The 21,775-nt window shown below is 44.3% G+C and overlaps 1 protein-coding gene across 1 annotated transcript; it reads right to left on the bottom strand.

The window, feature by feature from the left end:
- Positions 1-18,851: 18,851 nt before the first annotated feature.
- Positions 18,852-19,334, bottom strand: LOC124776020. Its single transcript, XM_047250861.1, has one exon. The coding sequence runs from the start codon at positions 19,332-19,334 to the stop codon at positions 18,852-18,854; it is 483 nt and encodes a 160-aa protein (XP_047106817.1).
- Positions 19,335-21,775: the final 2,441 nt, after the last annotated feature.

Raw genomic sequence — 21,775 nt, 5'->3', positions numbered from 1 at the left:
GAGTGCCGCGGAAATCCCGAGGAAAGAGATCTTTGAGGCAGACACTTGAAAGATGTCAACTATTTCGTGATGCCTACCTATTAAGTTTCACGATCCAGTATAAAGTGCGGAGTCCAGTACTATATTTCAAGAGTGCACGTACTGCTTTAAGCGGTAATTTCCCCGCGCTACATACACAAACGTAACAGGATGAAACCCTAGTACGTGGTACAATGAGACCTGACCTTTGCCAAGCGCCTCCCAGTGGATGGCAGAGCATGGTTGTACACATAGGAGGGGACGACCACGGACGATTATTAGGGAGGTTCCTGGCATTCAGGCGATACGGTGTGAGAAAACCATGGAGAATAAAACTTAAAATGGCGGGACCGGTTTAAAATACTTCATTTAAATCCATTTATTTTAGCAGTTTACAATAATTATAGTCAAATAAGTCTTGGATGCGCGTTTAACAACAGTAAAAGCCGTTGAGTTGGCTACAGTAATTTACTTTTACCCCTGACTGCTTTCAACTCTTACTGAAGTCTTTCGTTAACGTATTCAGAAGAGAGATGAGCACTCTCGAGATGAGTGTAGACTCACATCTGATTTTCGTATCGTTACTTTGTCTTGTCGGCTTCATACAATCGTTGTTGCTGTTCCGATCAAACGAATGCATTTTGAATAACGAATCTGATAGGGGTGTAGGTGTACAGAGTGATGCAAAAGTCTGTATACACCACTATACAAGTAGAACGGTGTGAGGAATCATTACGGCGTCTGGTATGGGGTCCTTATAGGTGGGGCGCACCTTATAGGAGTTACGGCGACAGCAGTGGCCACCTCGAAATCCGCCATTTTGGATTTGGGTTGCTTGTTTCAAATTGGAAGTGGTCATATGGCACATCATTTTGCACTACCTCTTTCTCACGAATGCACATGTGGGATCTACTTTAAGACATCTTTATTTGTGTAGGAGGTATGACCTCTCAAAGTTTAAAATTCTAGGAAGTGATCAAATCTGTTTATGAAACTTTCTGGCAGATTAAAACTGTGTGCCGGACCGAGACTCGAACTCGGGACCTTTGCCTTTGTCATGCAAGTGCTCTACCAACTGAGCTACCCAAGCACGACTCACGCCCCGTCCTCACAGCTTTACTTTTGCCAGTATCTCGCCTCCTACCTTCCAAACTTTACAGAAGCTCATTCTGGAAATCTGTTTACTGTTGCAGGTGATCCGTAAGGACATTTACACAGCAGAAACGCAATGAAATTGTGTTGATGAGTGGTGGACGAGGTACCAGAGTGACGCTACTGACTTCAAGGCCCGTCACCCTGAGAGTAATGACATTCTACATATGACAGTATTCAAGTTATTGGACAAATTTAGTACAGCAGGTTCTATGGAGGGCGACCCACGCAGTGGACGTCCAAGAACAGCCACCGACGAGGAGACTGCAACATCGTTTGTAAAAAGTCCACATCACAGTTCGCACCGGTTATCAGCAACATTCCCTATCAGTCAGCATTCAATCCTGCGTGTGATTGACACACATCAATGGCCCCTGTACAGGTTACAGTTGCAATATCATTTCTCGGAAGATGATGATCCTGATCGGTGGGTGCAGTTTGTAGAATGGGCTATGGATCAGTTTAACAGGAACCCAAAGTTGATATGACAGGTGTTGTTCAGTGCAGAAGCTAATTTTTATTGCAGGGAAAAGTAAACAAACAGAATCATCGTTACTGGTCAGATGCAAACCCATCATGAGTTGATCCCTGTATAGGTGCTGGCGTTGAAAAAGTGATGGTTTGGAGTTGGATTTGGGGCTCAAGAATCGTAGGTCTGGTGTTTATTGATGGAACTTTGAATGCAGAGAAATATCTTAACATGCTCCGCTATTATGTGCTTCCAACGCTGTTTAATCCGCAGAGTGATTTCCCAACTTTTTTTCCAACAAGACGGTGCACCTCCCCACTATGCTACTGAAGTCAGACAGTTTCTGGATGAACAGTCCGGAGGTCACTGGATAGGTAGGAGGGGTCTTATCGAATGCCCACCACGATCCCAAAGTAGTTACACCTCCTGACGTTACGTGTGGAAACATTTTAAATAAACTGATTATGAAGTAAAAATCAACACTGTAGCCCATCTTTGCCGGCATATTGAGGAGGCGCGTGCCTTTTTTGACTCACAGATCGCGCGACGTGTGTAGCAGGACTGGAAAAAAAGACTCTGATTGTGCGTCCAAAGCAATGAAGGTCCTATTGAGCATATGCTGTGACGCCGTCTCTGACCAGTGTCCTAAAATTTAACAGGTCATAACTCCTACTCAAAGAGGTCTTAAAACATATTTCACATATGTATTCCCGAGAAAGAGACAGTTCAATATGACACCCGATGGACAGTGAAGACGTTGCTGGAGACGCCCTGCGCTGTGGTGGGACACCATCCTGACTCTCTCATGCAATCGCTTGACTATCAGGACTAGTGGTCTGTGGTGCCATTTCTTCTCATAACAGCACCCATTTGGTTCCTATCTACGGAACCCTTAGAACACAGGAGTGGGTCGACGATATTCTATGCGCGTTTTTGTTACTATTCATGGCACGCCATCCTGAGTTTACATTTCAGAAACATAATGCCCATCCGCACACGGCTGCTGCCAAACTCTACGTTGCTTTGTTTTTCTTGTCTTAGAGTGTATTAACAGTAATTTATCAATAATGCAACAGATGTGTTAACTGTGTAACATGTCTTATAGTGACGTTCAGCAGGTTGGGAATGTGATTGTCACGTGGAAACTTCCATTCTGCTTTCAATCCAACAAGTCCGGTGTCGCTAAGGTTACTGAGTATGACGTGTATGACACCATTGTAGGCCGGCCGAAGTGGCCGTGCGGTTAAAGGCGCTGCAGTCTGGAACCGCAAGACCGCTACGGTCGCAGGTTCGAATCCTGCCTCGGGCATGGATGTTCGTGATGTCCTTAGGTTAGTTATGTTTAACTAGTTCTAAGTTCTAGGGGACTAATAACCTCAGAAGTTGAGTCCCATAGTGCTCAGAGCCATTTGAACCATTTTTGAACACCATTGTAGTGCAGTAAAATAATATCACTGGGGATAGCCTGCCAGCCGTAAAACCAGGAGATACTTTTTGCCAGTACATTGTTTATTCTATTCCTTAACCAGTCAGCTGATCATATAGTAAATACATTTGTTGTTACAGGAAATCCTGCGTCAAAACACCATTTCGGTTTGCAGTTGATCTGCAATTACGATCGATAGCTTACTTCGGCTTGTAAGGTATTCTGCATGAGTATACATCCACATATAAGGTGTTTTGTACGATTATACATCGACATAAAGTATTTTATTTGGAGGGTGATGATACTTCCGATTCCGGTACAATGGTTGTCTACCTGAGGAAAGTAAAAGCTTAAGACACTGTGAGGTCTGCTTTTAGCTTGTGACTCCATTGTTAATACGACGATTGAATTTACAAGCATAGACTCATTCGGCCGAGACCCTTGCCAACGAGAGTACAGCTTGAAAGTATCTATTTGTGTGTATGACAAGTTACGATTCCCTAGAAGATGGAACCTGAAGTGTAGTTTACAATTTGGATTTTCGGTATCTGGCAGCCTACAGCTGTGGCACATACAATAATTAGGCTTTTATCACCAACAAGTGTAACAAAATTGGAGCGAAAGTTATTTTGTCGGTAGATAACATGTTGCAGGGGCGAGTATTTGCACGTCAGTATAATGCTTCCGACCACTAAATCGACGTGATATTCAAATTATTATGCTAACGGATTTAAACTCCTACGCTTTATCATCGCGTGGCTCGAGTGTCTTTATAAGCGTCAGAATATCATCTTTAAACTTTTTGTGCGGATGTCAGTGCCGTGCTACTGTGAAAACTATTTTGAATATTGTAATTGTCGTGATTTCAGTTCACATATCGGTTTGATGCAGTTCTCCCACTAGCGTATCCTGTGCAAGCCTATTTATCCCTGAAGAACTACTGCAACCTACATCCGCTTAAAACTGCTTATTGTATGCATGCCTACGGCTAGTTTTTATTTCTTATACCTGAACTATAATTGTCTTTCCAAATCTCTCCTAGGTTTCCTTTATTGCTGCTCAGTATATAGAGCGAATAACATCGGGGAGAAACTACAGTCCTGTCTCACTCCCTTATCAACCACCACCTCCCCTTAACTCCTTCGATTTTTGCCACTGTAGATTGGTTTCTGTGCAAGTTGTATATCACTTTTTATTCCCTATATTTTACCCCTGCTACCTTCAAAATTATAAAAATTGTTGTCAAGTCAACACGATCAAAACCTTTCTCTAAATTTCCAAATGCTGTAAATATAGTTTTACCTTTGTTCAATCTGTCGTAGGATTAGTATTGCCTCACGCTTTCAAGTCATAAGGAATAGGTAAACAAGGTAAAGTCTTCGTCATATGCCCGTGACTGGGATATTTGCCTCATTGTAGTGTCGCGGCACTACAATGGGGTTGGTGGCAAGTCCAGCTCACCGTCTCCTTTAGCTCTACGATAGATCACCGGTAATTATTTGACAATGAGCTGAGTGGACCTGAGGTCGCGCAGGAGGAACTGGAACGAGGAGAAAATTCCCTGCCCCATCCGCAATTGAACCGGGAACTCCAGACTCGGAGTTTAGTGTTCTACCCGATAGCGCACCATGGTCACATTTAAATAATAGCAGTAAAAAAACTACGCTTACTCCTATTTAGGAGATATGGGACAGAATAAATGTATCACTGCCGTACTACCACTGAAACCATCTCAGGTTTCACGATGCACTACGTATACACATAATAGTGTTCCGTTCCATTTTTTAGATGAAAGATTTATTGGTGTTGTTTTCGAAATCGGAAAGAGCGAAGGTAACTGATGCAGCATCATATTTTAGAGTTAAAGCGATTTCTTTGTACACAGACCTTCGAAAAATTCCAGGACTATTGCAATTGGAATACACTTATATAGTGCATATGAACAGGCACGAGGTTCATATTTATTTTCTATTTCAGATATTTTGAAATTTAGTTTTTACTGTAAAGTGACAGTAAAAACATACAACAAACAATCGGTGATACCCTTACATGCTCCTAAATATACTGAGGTCATCTGAAGATGAACTTGAAAGAGTTCGAAAATGGTAAGAAACAGTCAAATGACTTGGATACCATATGTTTCGTGGTTGGAAGGTGTTTCATAACTGCATTAACTCTGGCGGTGTCTGGTTAACTTATTAGCACGTAGTAAGTGTCTGTTAACGAAATAAATAATTAAAGTGTAAGTGTGCAACGCTGAGGAATCACGAGAGTCTTTATTTGGTGTATTAAGTGAAATAAATACAGTACTGCTTTTTTCACTAACTTGATGTAAGACAATTTGGTACAGGCTAGAGTGCCTCACACAGAAACGAAGATAAACTGACAATGGAAGAGAAGACGAAACGTAAGCCATTTTTAGTTTTTCACTCCTGCGTCACAACAAGTTTCGAAGTTTAAGCTCTATGCTCAGTTGTTCCACAGGGCTTCGGCAAGAGTGTGGAAACACCGCGAGCCAAACCTTCAGGTTGCGATGTTGCGTGTGACCATATACGGCACATATTCGATGTCCTCAATACGTTGCAAGTGTTAGTCATGGTCAGAATAGTGTTCTGTATAGTATTGAGTTCGTTGTGTCAGAGTTAAGTGGTTCAAATGGGACTTAACGTCTGAGGTCAGCAGTCCCCTAGAACTTAGAATCACTTAAACCTAACTAACCTAAGGATAACACACACATTCATGCCCAAGGCAGGATTCGAACCTACGACGGTAGCGGTGGCGCGGTTCCAGACTGTAGCGCCTAGAACCGCTCGGCCACCCCGGCCGGCCCGGAGGTAAGTGAATTCGGATGTGGGCAGATCGTTAATACTCATATGGTGGGTGCTCCCGTAACCAAGGAAGCCGAAGTGTGTGGTGCTTCAAGAGGCACCATGTCGAATAGCTATACCGAAGACAGCGAAAGCGGAAAATTATAATCAGCTAAGTCACAACGTGGATGAAAGTGTGTATCGAATGATCGTGACGGACGGTCATTGAATAGGATTGTGATGAAAAATAAGGGTACGATAGCTGCAAGAGTCACTGCAGAACTAAATGTCGCACCTGTCAGAACCAAACACACACGAAGGTGGTTCGATATGCAGGAGCTTACGAGACCTAATAAGAATGTCTTCCACGAGTAGTGAGTATGTTGGGCAGTGTGTGGACGTATAAGGTGAGAATATTGGTCTCGCGAGGGGCGTGCGCGAGGTAGTCCCTGCAGTCGCACTATCCTCTGTGCCCTCGGTGGCTCAGATGGACAGAGCGGCTGCCATATAAGCAGGAGATCCAGCGTTCGAGTCCCGGTCGGGGCACACAATTTCACCAGTCCCCGTTGATATATATCAACGCCAGTCAGCAGCTGAAGGTACTAATATAATTCTAATTTCGGTCTACACGGCTGCAGGTCATCAAGGGTGTCCGAAAGAACAGACACCATATCAATATAAGTATACACTACGCTTGTCCATCCTCTTCTGGAGTATTGCTGCGCAACGTGGAATCTGCATCGCCTGTGGCTGACGGAGGACATCAGAAAATTTTAAAGTAGGGCAGATCGTTTTGTATTACCGTGAAATAGGAGAGGGAACACCATGGATATGACACTCAATGGGATGGCAATCATTAAAATAAAGGCGTTTTTTAAGGATCTCCAGCTTGCTGAAGGTGAAATAGGCTCGCACCTTCTTCTTCATTGAAATAAATGGTTGAAATACCGACGTAAGTTGCATTAAGAAGTATCCCTCATTTATAGGTGGTGATTAGTTACGGAAGTTGTGTCCATCCTCAATCCATTCTTCGTAAGTAAGTGAAATATAGACAAGTATGAATACCTGTAACAGACGCAACAGACATTCCAAATGGCAATGCGGATACTTGTATCTTCTCTGCTGTGGCTGTTACACTCATGCATACTGGAATGACGGTTTGAGAATGGAATACATAAAGGATGCTTTTTAACGCAACGTACCACTGTACTGCAACCATTTATTTAAAAAAAGCTGGTTTCCCTTGCAGCAGGATCTTTTCTCGAAATTTCAGTGGCCAACTTTCTCCTGCGAACGCGAAGATAACATTTTATTCGCGGCCACCTACGTAGGGGGAAACGATCACTGTAGTAAAATAAGAGAAATCAGAGTTCGTTTTTCCAGCAAGCTGTTCAACAATGGAACGGTAGATAAATAGCCTGAAGCTATTTCGATGAAACCTGTGCCAGGCACTTAATTGTGAATTGCAGCGTAGCATGAAGATGCAGATGTATATATCGGGGATTCTGTGATGATTTGAAGTGTCATATCGTGGGATTCCACGGGTCCCATCGTTATTCTGCAAGATCTCATTACTTCTAAGGATTATGTGATCATTTTGGTTGATCAGGGCACTGGTTTTGTGAGGAGGAGGGTGAATTCTTGCATCTTCCCTGGCCACCACAGTCATCAGATATCAATATTATTGAGCTCTAGTGGTGTACCTTAGTGAGAAGTGATGGTTATTCACCTCCATCGTCGTTACCTGAACATGGCACTGTCTTGCAGCAAGAGTTGTATAAGATTCCCTTGAAAAACATACAGGACCTGTATGTATCCATTCCGAAGCCACTGGAAGCTCTTTCGAATGCCAACGTGTTTCCAACACTGTAGTACGTATGGTAATGTGTCATTTTTGGATGTTCCCCTGTTAATGTCCAACCCCTTTAAAGTTGTACAAAGTTCTCGAACTGAAAGAAGATTTTCTTGACGTAAAGTAATTGACAATATCTTCTCACTCACAGTAAGGAATCGGTGGAAAAAGTAAACTCGTTTCTTGAAAAGAATTAAACTGCAAGGAAGGGGGAAAGGTTACAGTTCTGCGTTCCGTCGACGCCTAGATCACTGAACACAAGCTCAGATTGAGGATGCTTGGGGAACTCAGTCAGCCAGAATGAAAGTATTAGTGTCTTTACCACTGATTTATTGTGTGTATTGAACCGGGGACCTAGAAATGACGCAGAGGCCTCGTCCCGCCGTAGCCCTCAGCGGTTCACAACCCCACAACAGGCCACAGCAGTCCACCCGCCCCACCGCAGCCCAACACCGAACCCAGGGTTATTGTGCAGTTCGGCCCCCAGTGGACCCCCCTTCCCCCACCTTTCCCCCACCCACTCCCTACCCCTCCCGCGGGAACGTCTCATACCAGACGAGTGTAACCCGAACGTTTGCGTGGTAGAGTAATTATGGTGTACGCGTACGTAGAGATAGTGTTTGCGCAGTGTAACTGAGGCGGAATAAGGGGAACCAGCCCGCATTCGCCGAGACAGATGGAAAATCGCCTCAAAAACCATCCACAGGCTGGTCGGCCCACCGGATCTCGACACTAATCCGCCGGGTGGATTGATGCCTGGGACCAGCACGCCTTCCCGCGGGGAAAGCAGGGCGTTAGACCACGTGGCTAACCGGACGGGTTACTATTCCCTAATTCCCTAACTCATATATATATATATATATATATATATATATATATATATATATATATATATATATATAAAGATGATTAGTTTACTACTGATCAGAATCCAAACGACGGCCTACACGATCTTTCATGAACCTTTCCGGTAGTTAATGTTTCATGTGAATAATCCTTACTGTTTCTGCAGGTAAGCGTACAGTGTCAACAGTTAAGCTTCGACCATAAAATACCATTCTCATCTATGACTGCTACATCGAAACGTGGATTTCCTCCAACAGGCGTACGGGAAGCTTGATACAGTCTACAAATTATTGTCAAAACTGAAGGAACAGTCTCTCGAACATTCCCTTCTTCGATCAGTTTCTTTTGGCAGTAAAGTGTTCAAAACTGAGAATTTGATTACCATGCGATATTCTAGTCCATCCGTTTGAACGGTAAACACAACTCAGATATACATGAGTTTAGTATAATGTAGGGTGATCTGCTGAAAATTCGACCATTGGCGCAGAGGACTGGAAGTTTACTCTGGTGACGAATAAACTTACCGTTTTGTTAATAAATTGGTAGAGATACCCATTACTGCTCTATTACAATATTGTCGATGTATCGCAGAAAGGAGTAACAATTGTAAATTACCTTCAAGTGACTGTTCGGTATGACATAAAGTAGGACCACAACTAATTGTATTTTTAAAAAATAGATTTGAGACTGAGGTTCAGTGAAAGAACACGATGAAATTGCATCCACGAAAGATGAGGCTTTAAGCACGCTAGTTCGACAGATTCTTTAGTCTCGATCTCAGTTGGGGCCCTTTACCAAGGTGGATTAATAGAGGAAAAAGATAATCTGCAGCGAAGACTGTCATATTTCTTCACATATTTGTCTAGAAAACAGGAAAGCGTTACGGAAATGAACGTCAAAGTCCAGTGGTAGACACTATAGGCGAAACCTTGTGTACCACAGAGAGTTCACCGTTTGAATTTGTTCTTCTGGCTCCCAATTCGCGAATGGAATATAGCGGAAATGATAGCGGTACGAGAATTACTCTACCCCACACACCATAAGGTGTCATGGGAGTACGGTTGTAGATCTACAAACTCAAAAAATTTTAAAAGCTTTACTAATAACTCTTCCACAAATCCAGCTGGCACTAGGTTCATGTTGTTGCACAATATATATCAAAGAGTAAATTATATTCATGGCACTAATGGCATACATACGTAAGAGCTCTTCTCTTGGTTCTCTCAAAAGAAAAAAGAGATTGCACACGATTCCTTCATCTCGTTTGTTACGAGTTAACTGTTTCGCAAACGGTCTCCAGATGACAACATAGTGAAATTTACAGACTCATGTTATGAAGCTGAAAATAAATAAATATGAGTTAGAGGTAACAGAAAAAAAATCTTATCTATAAATTATTCAGTCAGATCCTAAGACTGGAAACTCGCTTCAAATATTCAGAAATCAAGAAGCGCAAACACGTTGCAATGTTATCCTATGACTAAGATATCAGTGAGTCTCAACTGCAATCAGTCAATTCGTACAAATAGCTGATCAGCTGGAACATTATGACCACAGACCTACTATCGATATAAACGCGTCCAGGCGACAGCTGCGTCACCTAGCGAAGAATGACCGCTAGTCAGACACACGCACGGTGCATGTAGTAAGAGTGAGCATACTGTCCGCCTGTAGAGTGGGTAAGGCGCGCGATCTATCTGAGTTTGACTGAGGGCAGATTGTGATGGCGCAGGACCTTGGCAAGAGCATTTCGGAAACTGCACAACTCGTCGGGTGTTCGAGGAGTGCTGTGGTGAGTGCCTTCAACACGTGGCGAAACTGAGATGAAGCCACGTCCAGATGCCTTTGGATTGGGCAGCTATCTCTCATTACAGATGTCGGACGTCGTAGGCTGCGTAGACTGGTAAAACAGGGCGGAACTAACATCAGACTTTAATGCTGGGCAGAGTACAAGTGTATGTGAACACACAGTGTACCTAACACTCCAAACGATGGGCCTCTGCAGCCGACGATCCAGGCATGTGCCAATGTCACCACCACGACATCGCCAACTACGACTGAAATGAGCACGTGACCATCGTCACTGGACGTTGACGCAGTGGTAGAGCGTTGCATAGTCTGATGAATCCTTCATGACGAGAGGGCGCGAATTCGTCTCCTTCCAGGGGAACAGCTCCTTGACACCTGTACTGCGGGACGAGGACAAGCTGGCAGCGGCTCCATTATGCGCTGGAGAACATTCACGTGGGCACCCGCGGCTCCAGTGAAGCTCGGCACCGTGACAGTCAAGGAGTATAGTAAACTGGTTGCAGACCAGGTACACCCCTTCATGACGCTCATGTTTCCCGACGGCAGCGGCATTTTTTAACAAGATAATGCGTCACGTCACAAGGCCAGGGGTGTGATGGAGTGGTTCGAGAAGCACTGTGGCGAGTTCCAATTGATGTGCAGGCCCTCCCCATCCGACACATCTGGGATGTGACTGGCCGTGGCGTCAGAGCTCATCGCCCCCTCCCGGAATATACGGAAATCAGGTGAATTGTGTGAGCAGATTTGGTGTCAACTGCCTCCAGTGACCTAGCAAGGCCTCATTGCTTCCATGTCACGACGCGTAGCCGCTGTTATCCGCGCCAAAGATGGACATATCGGCTATTATACACTGCTGGCCACCGTCAATGCAACACCAAGAAAGACAAGAGGTAGCACAACAAGATTTATTTTGTAGATAACATGTTGGCCAAGTATCAAATGATTACGTTTACAGACGTCTGTGACATGTGGTTCCTGCCAGAATCAGTAGCCAGAGTAGACGCCATTGTTGGAGATCATCGCTGCCACACGTCTCGGCATTGAGTCAAAGAGACGTTGGATGTGTTCCTGGGGTACAGCAGCCCAAGCAGCTTCCACACGTTGCCAAAGATCATCTGGTGTGGCAGCTGGGGATGTAATCTGGGTCACTCGTTGAGCAACCATGGACCACATGTTTTCTATCGGCGAAGGATCCGGAGAGCGAGCCGGCCAGGGAAGCAATTCAATTTGGTTATTGATGAAGAACCTTTGGACAATGCGTGCCACGTGTGGTCGCGCATTATCCTGTTGAAATATGGCTGTGGCCGAGCCCTGAAGGTAAGGAAGGACAACTGGCTCCAGCACCTCGGATATGTAGCGCCGGCTATTTAAAGTACCGGCAATGCGTACTAGAGGCGTGCGAGAGTAATATCCAATACCGCCCCATACCATAATACCCGGTGCAAGACCAGTGTGGCGCTGCATAATGCAGCTGTCCAGCATCCTCTCTCCACGGTGTCTCCACACTCGAATCCGACCATCGTGGTGCTGCAGACAGAAGCGTGCCTCGTCAGTAAAGACAACGTCATTCCATTCTGCCGTCCACATCCGTCTGTCATCACACCATTGGCGACGGAGACGTCTGTGGTTCTGTGTCAATGGTAGACGAAGCAATGGACGTCTTGCGGACAGACCACTCTGCTGTAAACGGCGTCGAATGGTACGCGCAGACACTGGATGATGCGTTACAGACGCAATGTGCTGTGCTATGGTTCGGGATGTCACTGAGCGATCCGTCACTGCCATGCGCACAATTTGCCTATCAGCACGTGCAGTGGTGCACCGAGGTGAATGCGATCGACCACGTCGGTCCGTCGTACCCTCCTGCATCCAACGGTCACATATCCGCATTACAGTTGTTTGGTTTCGTCCAACACGACTAGCGATTTCTCTGTATGATAATACACAATCTCGGTAAGCCACTATGCTTCCTCTGTCGAACTCGGATACTTGATCAAAAGATGTTCGCTGTTGTCTACGAGGCATAACTGATCGTCTTGTGAAACAACCACAAGGTAAACACACGTGCCGAACGTACACTCGTCGAAATCGCCAAGCCTTAAATGGCGCTATGAGGTGGCGCCACAGGCGCGCGTGATGTGCGTCTGCGCTGAAATTCTAATCAGTTGCATATCTCATCGCTGCAAACCCATAGTGTAAATTTCACTTGATTCGGATGCTTCCTTCAGGGTGTTGCATTTACGGTGGCCAGCAGTGTACATATGGTCATAATATTGTGGTTGATCACTGTTCCTGGGTATGAATGCCGCTCCATGTGTGAGGTTCCTACGAATACTTTTAGATAACTAACAGAACTGCTACCGGGATGAGAATGAGTTCAACAGTATGCTCCGTTGTATCTGCTTTGCACTTAGAAAGTTCTCTCACTGTGTCGGCCTACAAACAGTACTGCTAGCACACTTAGCGTACTGCCACTTAGTACTGTCTCGTTGTATTATCTTCTGCAGCTAATGCCGAAAAAGTATTTATCCTACAGAAGCGTGCAGTAAGAATATTGCTTACTGTCGATAACCGAATATCTTTATTACTAAACGGCTAACTCGATGCGTGGTGCAGTGCTCCCGTTGAAGGTTGCTTGTCTAGCGGCTTCCTAGGGGCAACAAATACGTGATTTTCAATATTTCATATAATTACAGACTGAATTTAAAAATTTAAAGCACTGTAGTATACTAGTCACTAACGTGTACTGATCAACGTCCTTGCAAAATTATATCATTGTACGACACATAGGTCAGGAGATATGACTTCATAAATATCGACAAGCGTGAAAAACTAGAATTTGCTAAAAACGAAGTGGAAATTACTTAGAATATATTTATACAGTGTTTGGTAATGAGAGCACACAGCGATTTCCAACAAATTTCAAACATAATTTCAAACCTTTCGTAAATTGTTTCTGTTTTGAAACGCCAAATATTCAACATTATCTAATCCGTAAAGCAATCAGACGTTTGAAGCTGTTTTGTACATGGGAAATGGATTCCTTATGATGTCCAGGGTTGGGGGGGGGGGGGGGGAGACTGGGGGTTGTCTGGTGATTCATCATACACTTATGTCCCAATACAATTCCACTCCAGTGGCATCTGCTGTTAATTACGAGACAGTCCGTCCCCGGTAGCTGAGTGGTCAGCGCGACAGAATGTCAATCCTAAGAGCCCGGGTTCATTCCCGCTGGGTCGGAGATTTTCTCCGCTCAGGGAGGGGGTGTTGCGTTGTCCTAATCATCATCATTTCATCCACATCGACGCGCCAGTCGCCGACGTGGCGTCAAATCGAAAAACTTGAACCCGGCGAACGGTCTACCCGACGGGAGGCCTAGTCACACGACATTTACATTTTTATTACGAGACGGAATTCAGGGAAAACCACAGAGTTCGCAACTATAATAGAAGCAGTACACTAATTTCCACGTAGACTATCTACCTCCCTAGCATTCAGAGTGGCGAGCGGAAGTCTGTAACAAGTTGGAGATACGTATTAGGACGGAAATTGAAAATCACAAGATATTCAAAAAGAAAAGTAAAAAAGGCCCGACTTGTCCGTGTGAATAGTTTTAACATTTGTTGTTAGTATGTTTTAAAGGAGTATTGGGCTCCAGGTGATTTTTATTTAGAGAAACAAACTGTTTGCGATCGAAATCGCTTGAGCGAAAACTACGTTTTGAGGTTTCTGCAAAACGTAATTTCTTTCCCTCTCTCTTCCCCCATACTTTATTAAATAATGAGAACAACGTAAGAAATTGCCCAGGCTCCAATAGTCTTATTACAGGGAGAAATTTTCGCTCCATTGAAAGCACTAGACACCTTCATAGGTTGCAGATGACAAAGTGTTTTGAAGACAGACAGTGACGTGTATAACAAGAACTGTACATTTCTTTGTTGTACCACTTACTTATTACTCGACAATAAACTGAAGGAGAGACACTGATGATGCTGTAAGATAACGGAAAAATTGTGAGAGTAGAGAAAGAACAAGACATTGTCTTTTTTCCCCAGTACAGAAATCTCAATATGTATTCATTTACGGAAGCGGCCAACGGTTGCTGATTCTGTTTGTTAATGTATAACTTGAGTCGTTATACATCCCAGAAAGTTTATTTACTTTATTTTTATAAGGTTCGAAGGAAGCATGTGAGCTAAGAAACTTGGACTTCGAACCGAGCAGTATATACTTTACAGAATGGTAATTACAACATCTATAAACAAAAGAGTTAATAACAGGCACAAAAATTGAGGGAATATACTGACAGATAAAACGTTACGGAGAAAGGTCCTCAACTATTGAGAGAAACTCCTCTACAGAAGAGAAGGAGTGCGCCGCAAGGGAACTTTTCAGCTTAAAAGTTAGAAGATGGGATTTTGGACTTCCCTTTCTTTCAGTTCTATTGGAATCCTATTGAAAATTGAAACCTGCTGAATAATCCACACCTTTCTGTAAAACTTTTAAGGAAATGGTATCCACGTGTAAATCGTTTGCCGCTCGGTGTTAACCGAATTAATGCTGCATTTCTTGACTGAAGTCAGTTTTATCAGCAACAAATCCAATGATGGAGTATACCTGTAGAGAGGAAAGATTTTAAAATGCGAGACAGCTGAACAATGACTACGCGGAGTTGGCAAACAGACACCGCAGATGCGCCTGACTGCCTTTTTCGTGACGAATGCACATACTTACACGAAAGTATTATACAATAGAAGATAATAAAGAAAGTGAACAAGCCATCGTTCTGCAGTGTCAGTCATAGTGAAGATTGGAGTAATTTTCTGTGCAAGATCTTGACCGTGACATTTCCAAGAATCCCTTTCATCTACTCTGAGTCCTAAGAATTAAAAAAGTTAGACTGCGCTAGCTATTTGGCCACTTTGGAACAATACAATTTCGCTTTTACGAGAGATCAATCTTAGGAATGTGTGCATTGCTTTTGGTGTAGTTACACACTACTCTGTTCGTTGAAAGCCAAATGCTGATGTTGCCAAGTACACTGTTCGATAATTTACATTCCATGTCTTTCAGAATAATACTTGTGTGATCTGTAAATAGAAAACTTTTCGAATGATCTTTCTTATGTACTGAAAGGTCATTGGTATACGGGGGTTTGTTGCGTAAAGAGGTAATCCCCACTTTTTCTGGGTGAAGATACCGAAACGAGGTTTTCGGTAAATTATTTTACACAACCGAGATGTTGAAATAACTATTATTTTAAAATGGAACAGTATATTTTTAGCTGATTTCTAGCACTTGAATTAGCGACTGCAGCGATATAGCGCTTGTTAACGTTTCCGTTGAAACTTTTCACAGAAGTATCTGGGAAATGTACTCAAATTGAGAGGGAAGACGGCCGGAATGGGATCTTGCTGTGTACACCCCGTCAAGAGGCGCTCTCATGCCGGTCTTCGTCGTTATATGCACACAGTAGATGACCCTACGCCACTAAGATAAAAGAATATTTTCTCTCGGGCCTACTTTCTACAACACCGATACTGGGTCAGGTACGACTTTTTTAAATGGAAATATGATAACTTTTAGCATATTAGAGGCGCTTACAGAAGTGTGTCAGAAGTTCTAAATGGCCTTGTTTAAGTGAATAGCTTATGTGGAAACAAGTAAATAACCGAAAAGCATGGAGCAGCGACGGAACCTTAAATGAGAGTCCAAATTGGCCGTATTTACATCGCAGTAGCCAAGTATGGCTGCATTGCCTTCCGCTTTTTGCACATTTTTCGGATATTTTTGCTGAAGCTTCAACGTTTACGTAACACTACTCGTGTTACCAAGAGCTTTCAGATGCCACTAAAAAGCACACTTTCTTCAATTTCTCGGTTGATACAACACATAAAACGATTTCACATACAACAACAATAGGTGTTGCTGTTTATACTAAAGTTGGGTGAAAACCACGTTTCGGCATCTTCAAAAGCTCCAAAATAAAATGGGTGTCGAGTCTTACAAGATTCACACTGCACAACAGGAAAAGCAAATGACCCAGAACAGAACGCAGCGAGCTTGTTAATTCCTTCTCCTCTCCTTCTCCATTCATGATAGGGTTTACAGAATACGATACGAGTAAAAAAGACTATGCTCTTAGAAAAGTATACTATTCCGTTGAACCCTCCTACTATTACGACTTTTTGTTTCACTGAGTACCACTGCGCTCATAAAGACCTCAAATAATTTATCCACAATATATTAGCAATGTCTCAATGAACTGCCATAAAAATATACATTACTGTTTTTGAGTGTAACTGTCACCATACTGTTTTCATAAATATTACATCTAAGAACGAAAAAGAAATTTATATTGGGGTCATACTGGCACCCGTGGTACTCAGGACGAAAAACCACGAACAAATTTTAATATATCGTAAATATAAAAGTGAACAAAACATTAGTGGATACGATTGGCTCCAAGGGAGAAATCTACATATTTGAAAAATAACGTGTGTTTATCGGTTCGTATTGACTTCAGTTGTTCTAAGAACGTGTACATCAGCATTTGAGACAAGAAACTCTAACAATGGGTATAAAAATAAACGAGAAATATTGTTTTCGTATAACAGCAGTTTAACGTAACATTCATCTTTGCAATTTTATAAATTTTACATTCAAGAAATAAACAATGTAAACTGGAGTCATATTGATCCCAGTAGTATTCTGTGCAAGAACCAGGAATAAATTGTAATCTGTTGTAGATATAAAACTGAACGAAGCGTCATTGGATGCAGCTGACTCAGAGTGAGAAAGTGATGTATTTTGAAAATAATAGTTTTCAAAACAAGGGAGAATGCATATTTCCAATGTGCATACGGTGTCAATTGACCCCAGTGGTGCTAAGAGGGTTAAAAAGCATTCTTTCTTCAACGTCTTAGTCCACTCAACACTTAAGATGATTTAACATACAACAAAATTACGTGCCTTTTTTGCATACAACCATTTGCCGAAAACCTCATTTCTGAGATTTTCACTCTGCAGTGGAGTGTGCGCTGATATGAAACTTCCTGGCAGATTAAAACTGTGTGCCGGACCGAGACTCGAACTCGGGACCTTTGCCTTTCGCGGACAAGTGCTCTACCAACTGAGCTCCCCATGCACGACTCACGCCCCGTCCTCACAGCTTTACTTCTGCCAGTACCTCGTCTCCTACCTTCCAAACTTAACAGAAGCTCTCCTGCGAACCTTGGAGAACTAGCACTCTTGAAAGAAAGGATATTGCGGAGACATGGCTTAGCCACAGCCTGGGGGGGGGGGGGGGGGGGGGGGTGTTTCCAGAATGAGATTTTCACTCTGCAGTGGAGTGTGCGCTGATATGAAACAGATTAAAACTGTGTGCCGGACCGAGACTCGAACTCGGGACCTTTGCCTTTCGCGGGCAAGTGGTCTACCATCTGAGCTACCAAAGCACGACTCTCGCCACGTCCTCACAGCTTTACTTCTGCCAATACCTCGTCTTTAACCTCATTTCTGTATCTAGAAACGCTGACGAAATATTAGATATGTTACATCCAGCGAGACTCACCCTGTTTATCAATAAAAGCAACGGACCCAGAACGGAACCCTGTGGGTTAGTTACTCTCTTCTGGTGTCCTTCTGCAATCGTATTTATGGAACACGATATTTGTGTGTGTGTGTGAATGAATGTGTGAATGAATGAACGACGAGTATTTCCAGACCTGCTACACACGCAACCGTGAAGTTTAGGTCACGGAAGCAAACAGAACACAGCGAGAACAGGTGTCGGCGAGAGGTGCGAGCGCGAAACAAAATCGGCGCGCTCTCTCGCGCAAGTAAACATGGGAAGCGCCGCAGCTTGCCGCAGCGCCGGGCTCCATCAATGAGCGGCGGCGGGGCCTGGAGTACTCACCGGGGCCGAGGTGACGAGCACGTCGACGACACAGCTGGCCGCCGGCCGGGTGTCACTCGGCGGTCCCAAAATTAGTCAATAACCCGAGGGCGCGCGACTGTTGCTTCCAGACGACACCGAAGCGCCTCTCGCCTCTGGTGCCCCGCAGGGCTCTGTGTTGTCACTCCACTTCGTCCTAAAAGCGCGGCGAAAACATTCCTGCACAGTGCCCGCCGCAAAAAGACAGGTCAAAAACGCTCACGTGTCACATATCAGCAGCAGCGGAAGTGAGGTACGATCGTGATGAACTCGTGGATACTTAGTTCCGTACTTCTAGACATTTACGTAAGGTTGTTGACATCTTACCGGTGTCGGAAAGAGAGAGTCTTACAGCTCTGACAGTGATAGGGTCGACAGAAAGGTGGCAAAGAACTTGTACCTCAGTGTCTGATTTCAGCGGTGACATTGCACAACATTGCTACGAGTGACAACAGCGTACGGTGGATATTGCCACACGGAGGTAACCATCCACTGTGCTCGATTCTCGGCACGGAACGTAGTGTCCGAAACACGGATTAGGATTTCACTTCGCTGCGGGGAAATGTCTCTACGCGCGAGACGCTAACCGCGTGGCGAGTCCCCCTTCGCGCGGCACGGGCACGGCTGTGCACTGGGGAGGGCAGACGGCAGACGCGGCGCTTCCAGCAGCTGGAGCGGCCTCTGGAGCTGGAGCGGCGGCGCGCTCGCTCGCACACACACTGGCTGGAGCCCGCCGCGGCGCCGTCGTCCCGTTTCGCTGCGCACGCGCCCGTCATCGACCCGTGGCCGCACGGGGAACAGGGGGAGGTGCGTCGCCCGCCACCACCACCACCACCACCACCACCACCACCACGAGCCCGGGCAGCCACCACCATCACCAACGCTTCCCTTCCTTCCCTCTTCTGAAAAATTGCGCCCCTTCTCCTGTTCAGATGCTCGGCGACGTGTAAAGTGCGCGAGATAGTGTAAGATGGAGCCGACCTGGCCCCTGCGGGCATGTGCTTGGCGGCGGACACCATCTCGTTTACCACGCTTGCTGGACCGAGAGATGTGAGTGATCCAACGCAGACCGTAGTGGTGTCAGTCTTGATGGCATCTTGTCCCCTCCCTGGAAGCACTACAATGCTGGAGTACAACATATTGCTAAGTAGTTTCGTGATTGTTAGCACTCATAAATGCCTCACTATACGTAGATTTGAGCGTTTAGGATGTCCATATTACATACCTTTCTAGTGCTACCACCTAGCGAGAAGCTTTCGTAACTTGGAGAAAAGTATTGCGGCCCATGGAGTCGATAAACGGCGTGTTTCCAATTTCATTTTACCTGGAAGTTGCAGAGGGGATTCAGTGGATAAAGTTTTGGTAAGGAACTGGAACTGTACCGTTTATCGACATAAAATTTTTCTGGGTACGGTACCGCGTCATAATGTAAAAAACTACTGCTGCTGGAGAAAAACCAACGTTTCGGCCACGGTTGCAGCGGCCTCCTTCTGGGTCCAATGGTGCGTTCTAGCTGAATGTGACCTATGTTGTCTATTGGCTCTTGTGTTATGTACCATGACTGGTGACCACCAATCATGGTACATAACACAAGAGCCTATAGACAACATAGGTCACGTTCTCCCTCCACGGCAATGACCTATTAAAAATAAAGTTCCCTGTCCTTCTTCATTAAGTGACCACTGAAACTAACAACCTTTTTAAAATTATGATGTAATGTCATGCGCAGTGAACAGTAACAACAAAATATAAAGGACACTGCATAGCTAGAATGCACCATTAGACTTAGAAGAAGGCCGCTGCAACCATGGCCGAAACGTTGGTTTTTCTCCAGCAGCAGTAGTTTTTTACATTATGACGCGGTACTATACCCAGAAAACTTTCATGTCGACTGACTCTGGCCGGGGAAGCCTACGCAATTATATGTACCGTTTATGTATAAATAAGTTTGTAGATCGCGGATCACTTTCAAATCTCGCCCTTCACGATAGGAGGATATTGGTGTTTAACGTCCCGTCGACGATGAGGTCATTAGAGAAGGTGTACAAGCTCGGATTAGGGGAGGATGGCGAAGGAAGTCAGCCGCGCCATTTCAAAGGAACCATCCCGGCATTTGCCTGGAGTGATCTAGGGAAATCACGGGAAACCTAAATCAGGATGGCTGGACGGGGGTTAAACCGTCATTCTCCCGAATGCGAGTCCGGTCTTCACGATAGGCAAACAATCTGAGAGGAGGACGCTGTCGTCAGTCCCTGCTGTAACTATGACAGCACATACCTTTCTTCTCCGATTACAGCAACGGCTGCGAGAAAATGGTACGTTTGCAACTAGCAAGGATGACTGTGTTGCTCCACTGACGCTCTGCACTCTCGACTTTGAACGGGACGCCCTTAATCACTTAGACGAGATCCCGTCGACAATTAATCGAAACACTGCCCATGCCATGGTCTTATGTGGAGAACAAAGGCCAAAGTAACGTATTGCCTTCGCTGTGGGCGTAGCGTGGAGTGAGAGACTTAAAGTGATCCGATCTTCAATATACCGGGTGATCAAAAAGTCAGTATAAATTTGAAAACTTAATAAACCACGAAATAATGTAGATAGAGAGGTAAAAATTGACACACATGCTTGGAATGACATGGGGTTTTATTAGAACAAAAAAAAAGTATTGCTAGACGCGTGAAAGATCTCTTGCGCGCGTCGTTTAGTTTCGTGATGATCGTGTGCTCAGCCGCCGCTTTCGTCATGCTTGGCCTCTCAGGTCCCCAGACCTCAGTCCGTGCGATTATTGGCTTTGGGGTTACCTGAAGTCGCAAGTGTATCGTGATCGACCGACGTCTCTAGGGATGCTGAAAGACAACATCCGACGCCAATGCCTCACCATAACTCCGGACATGCTTTACAGTGCTGTTCACAACATTATTCCTCGACTACAGCTACTGTTGAAGAATGGTGGTGGACATATTGAGCATTTCCTGTAAAGAACATCATCTTTGCTTTGTCTTACTTTGTTACTCTAATTATTGCTATTCTGATCAGATGAAGCGCCATCTGTCAGGCATTTTTTGAACGTTTGAATTTTTTTGATTCTAATAAAACCCCATGTCATTCCAAGCATATGTGTCAATTTGTACCTCTCTATCTACTTTATTCCGTGATTTATTCAGTTTTCAAATTTATACTGACTTTTTGATCACCCGGTATTTCATACACGAACTGCACATTTCCCGAAAGGGGTTCCAAATGAAAACTTTATCTACTAATAAAAAACTGACATCGTCGGTTGGAGAGCGATCAATGAATTCAATATAAATAAAGTTTCAGGTATGTTTTTACTGTCTTGATCACGTGTAAGAACACTGGATTACTAGTTTCGACAGGACTAAGCTACCATCTTCAGATGCACAATGTACAGATTATAAAATCATGCTATGCAATAAACCACACATTTGTTTTCATG

The sequence above is a fragment of the Schistocerca piceifrons genome, chromosome 2, assembly GCF_021461385.2.
Source record: "Schistocerca piceifrons isolate TAMUIC-IGC-003096 chromosome 2, iqSchPice1.1, whole genome shotgun sequence".
NCBI classification, from domain to species: Eukaryota; Metazoa; Arthropoda; class Insecta; order Orthoptera; family Acrididae; genus Schistocerca; species Schistocerca piceifrons.
This window is presented reverse-complemented; position numbering and strand designations above follow the sequence as displayed.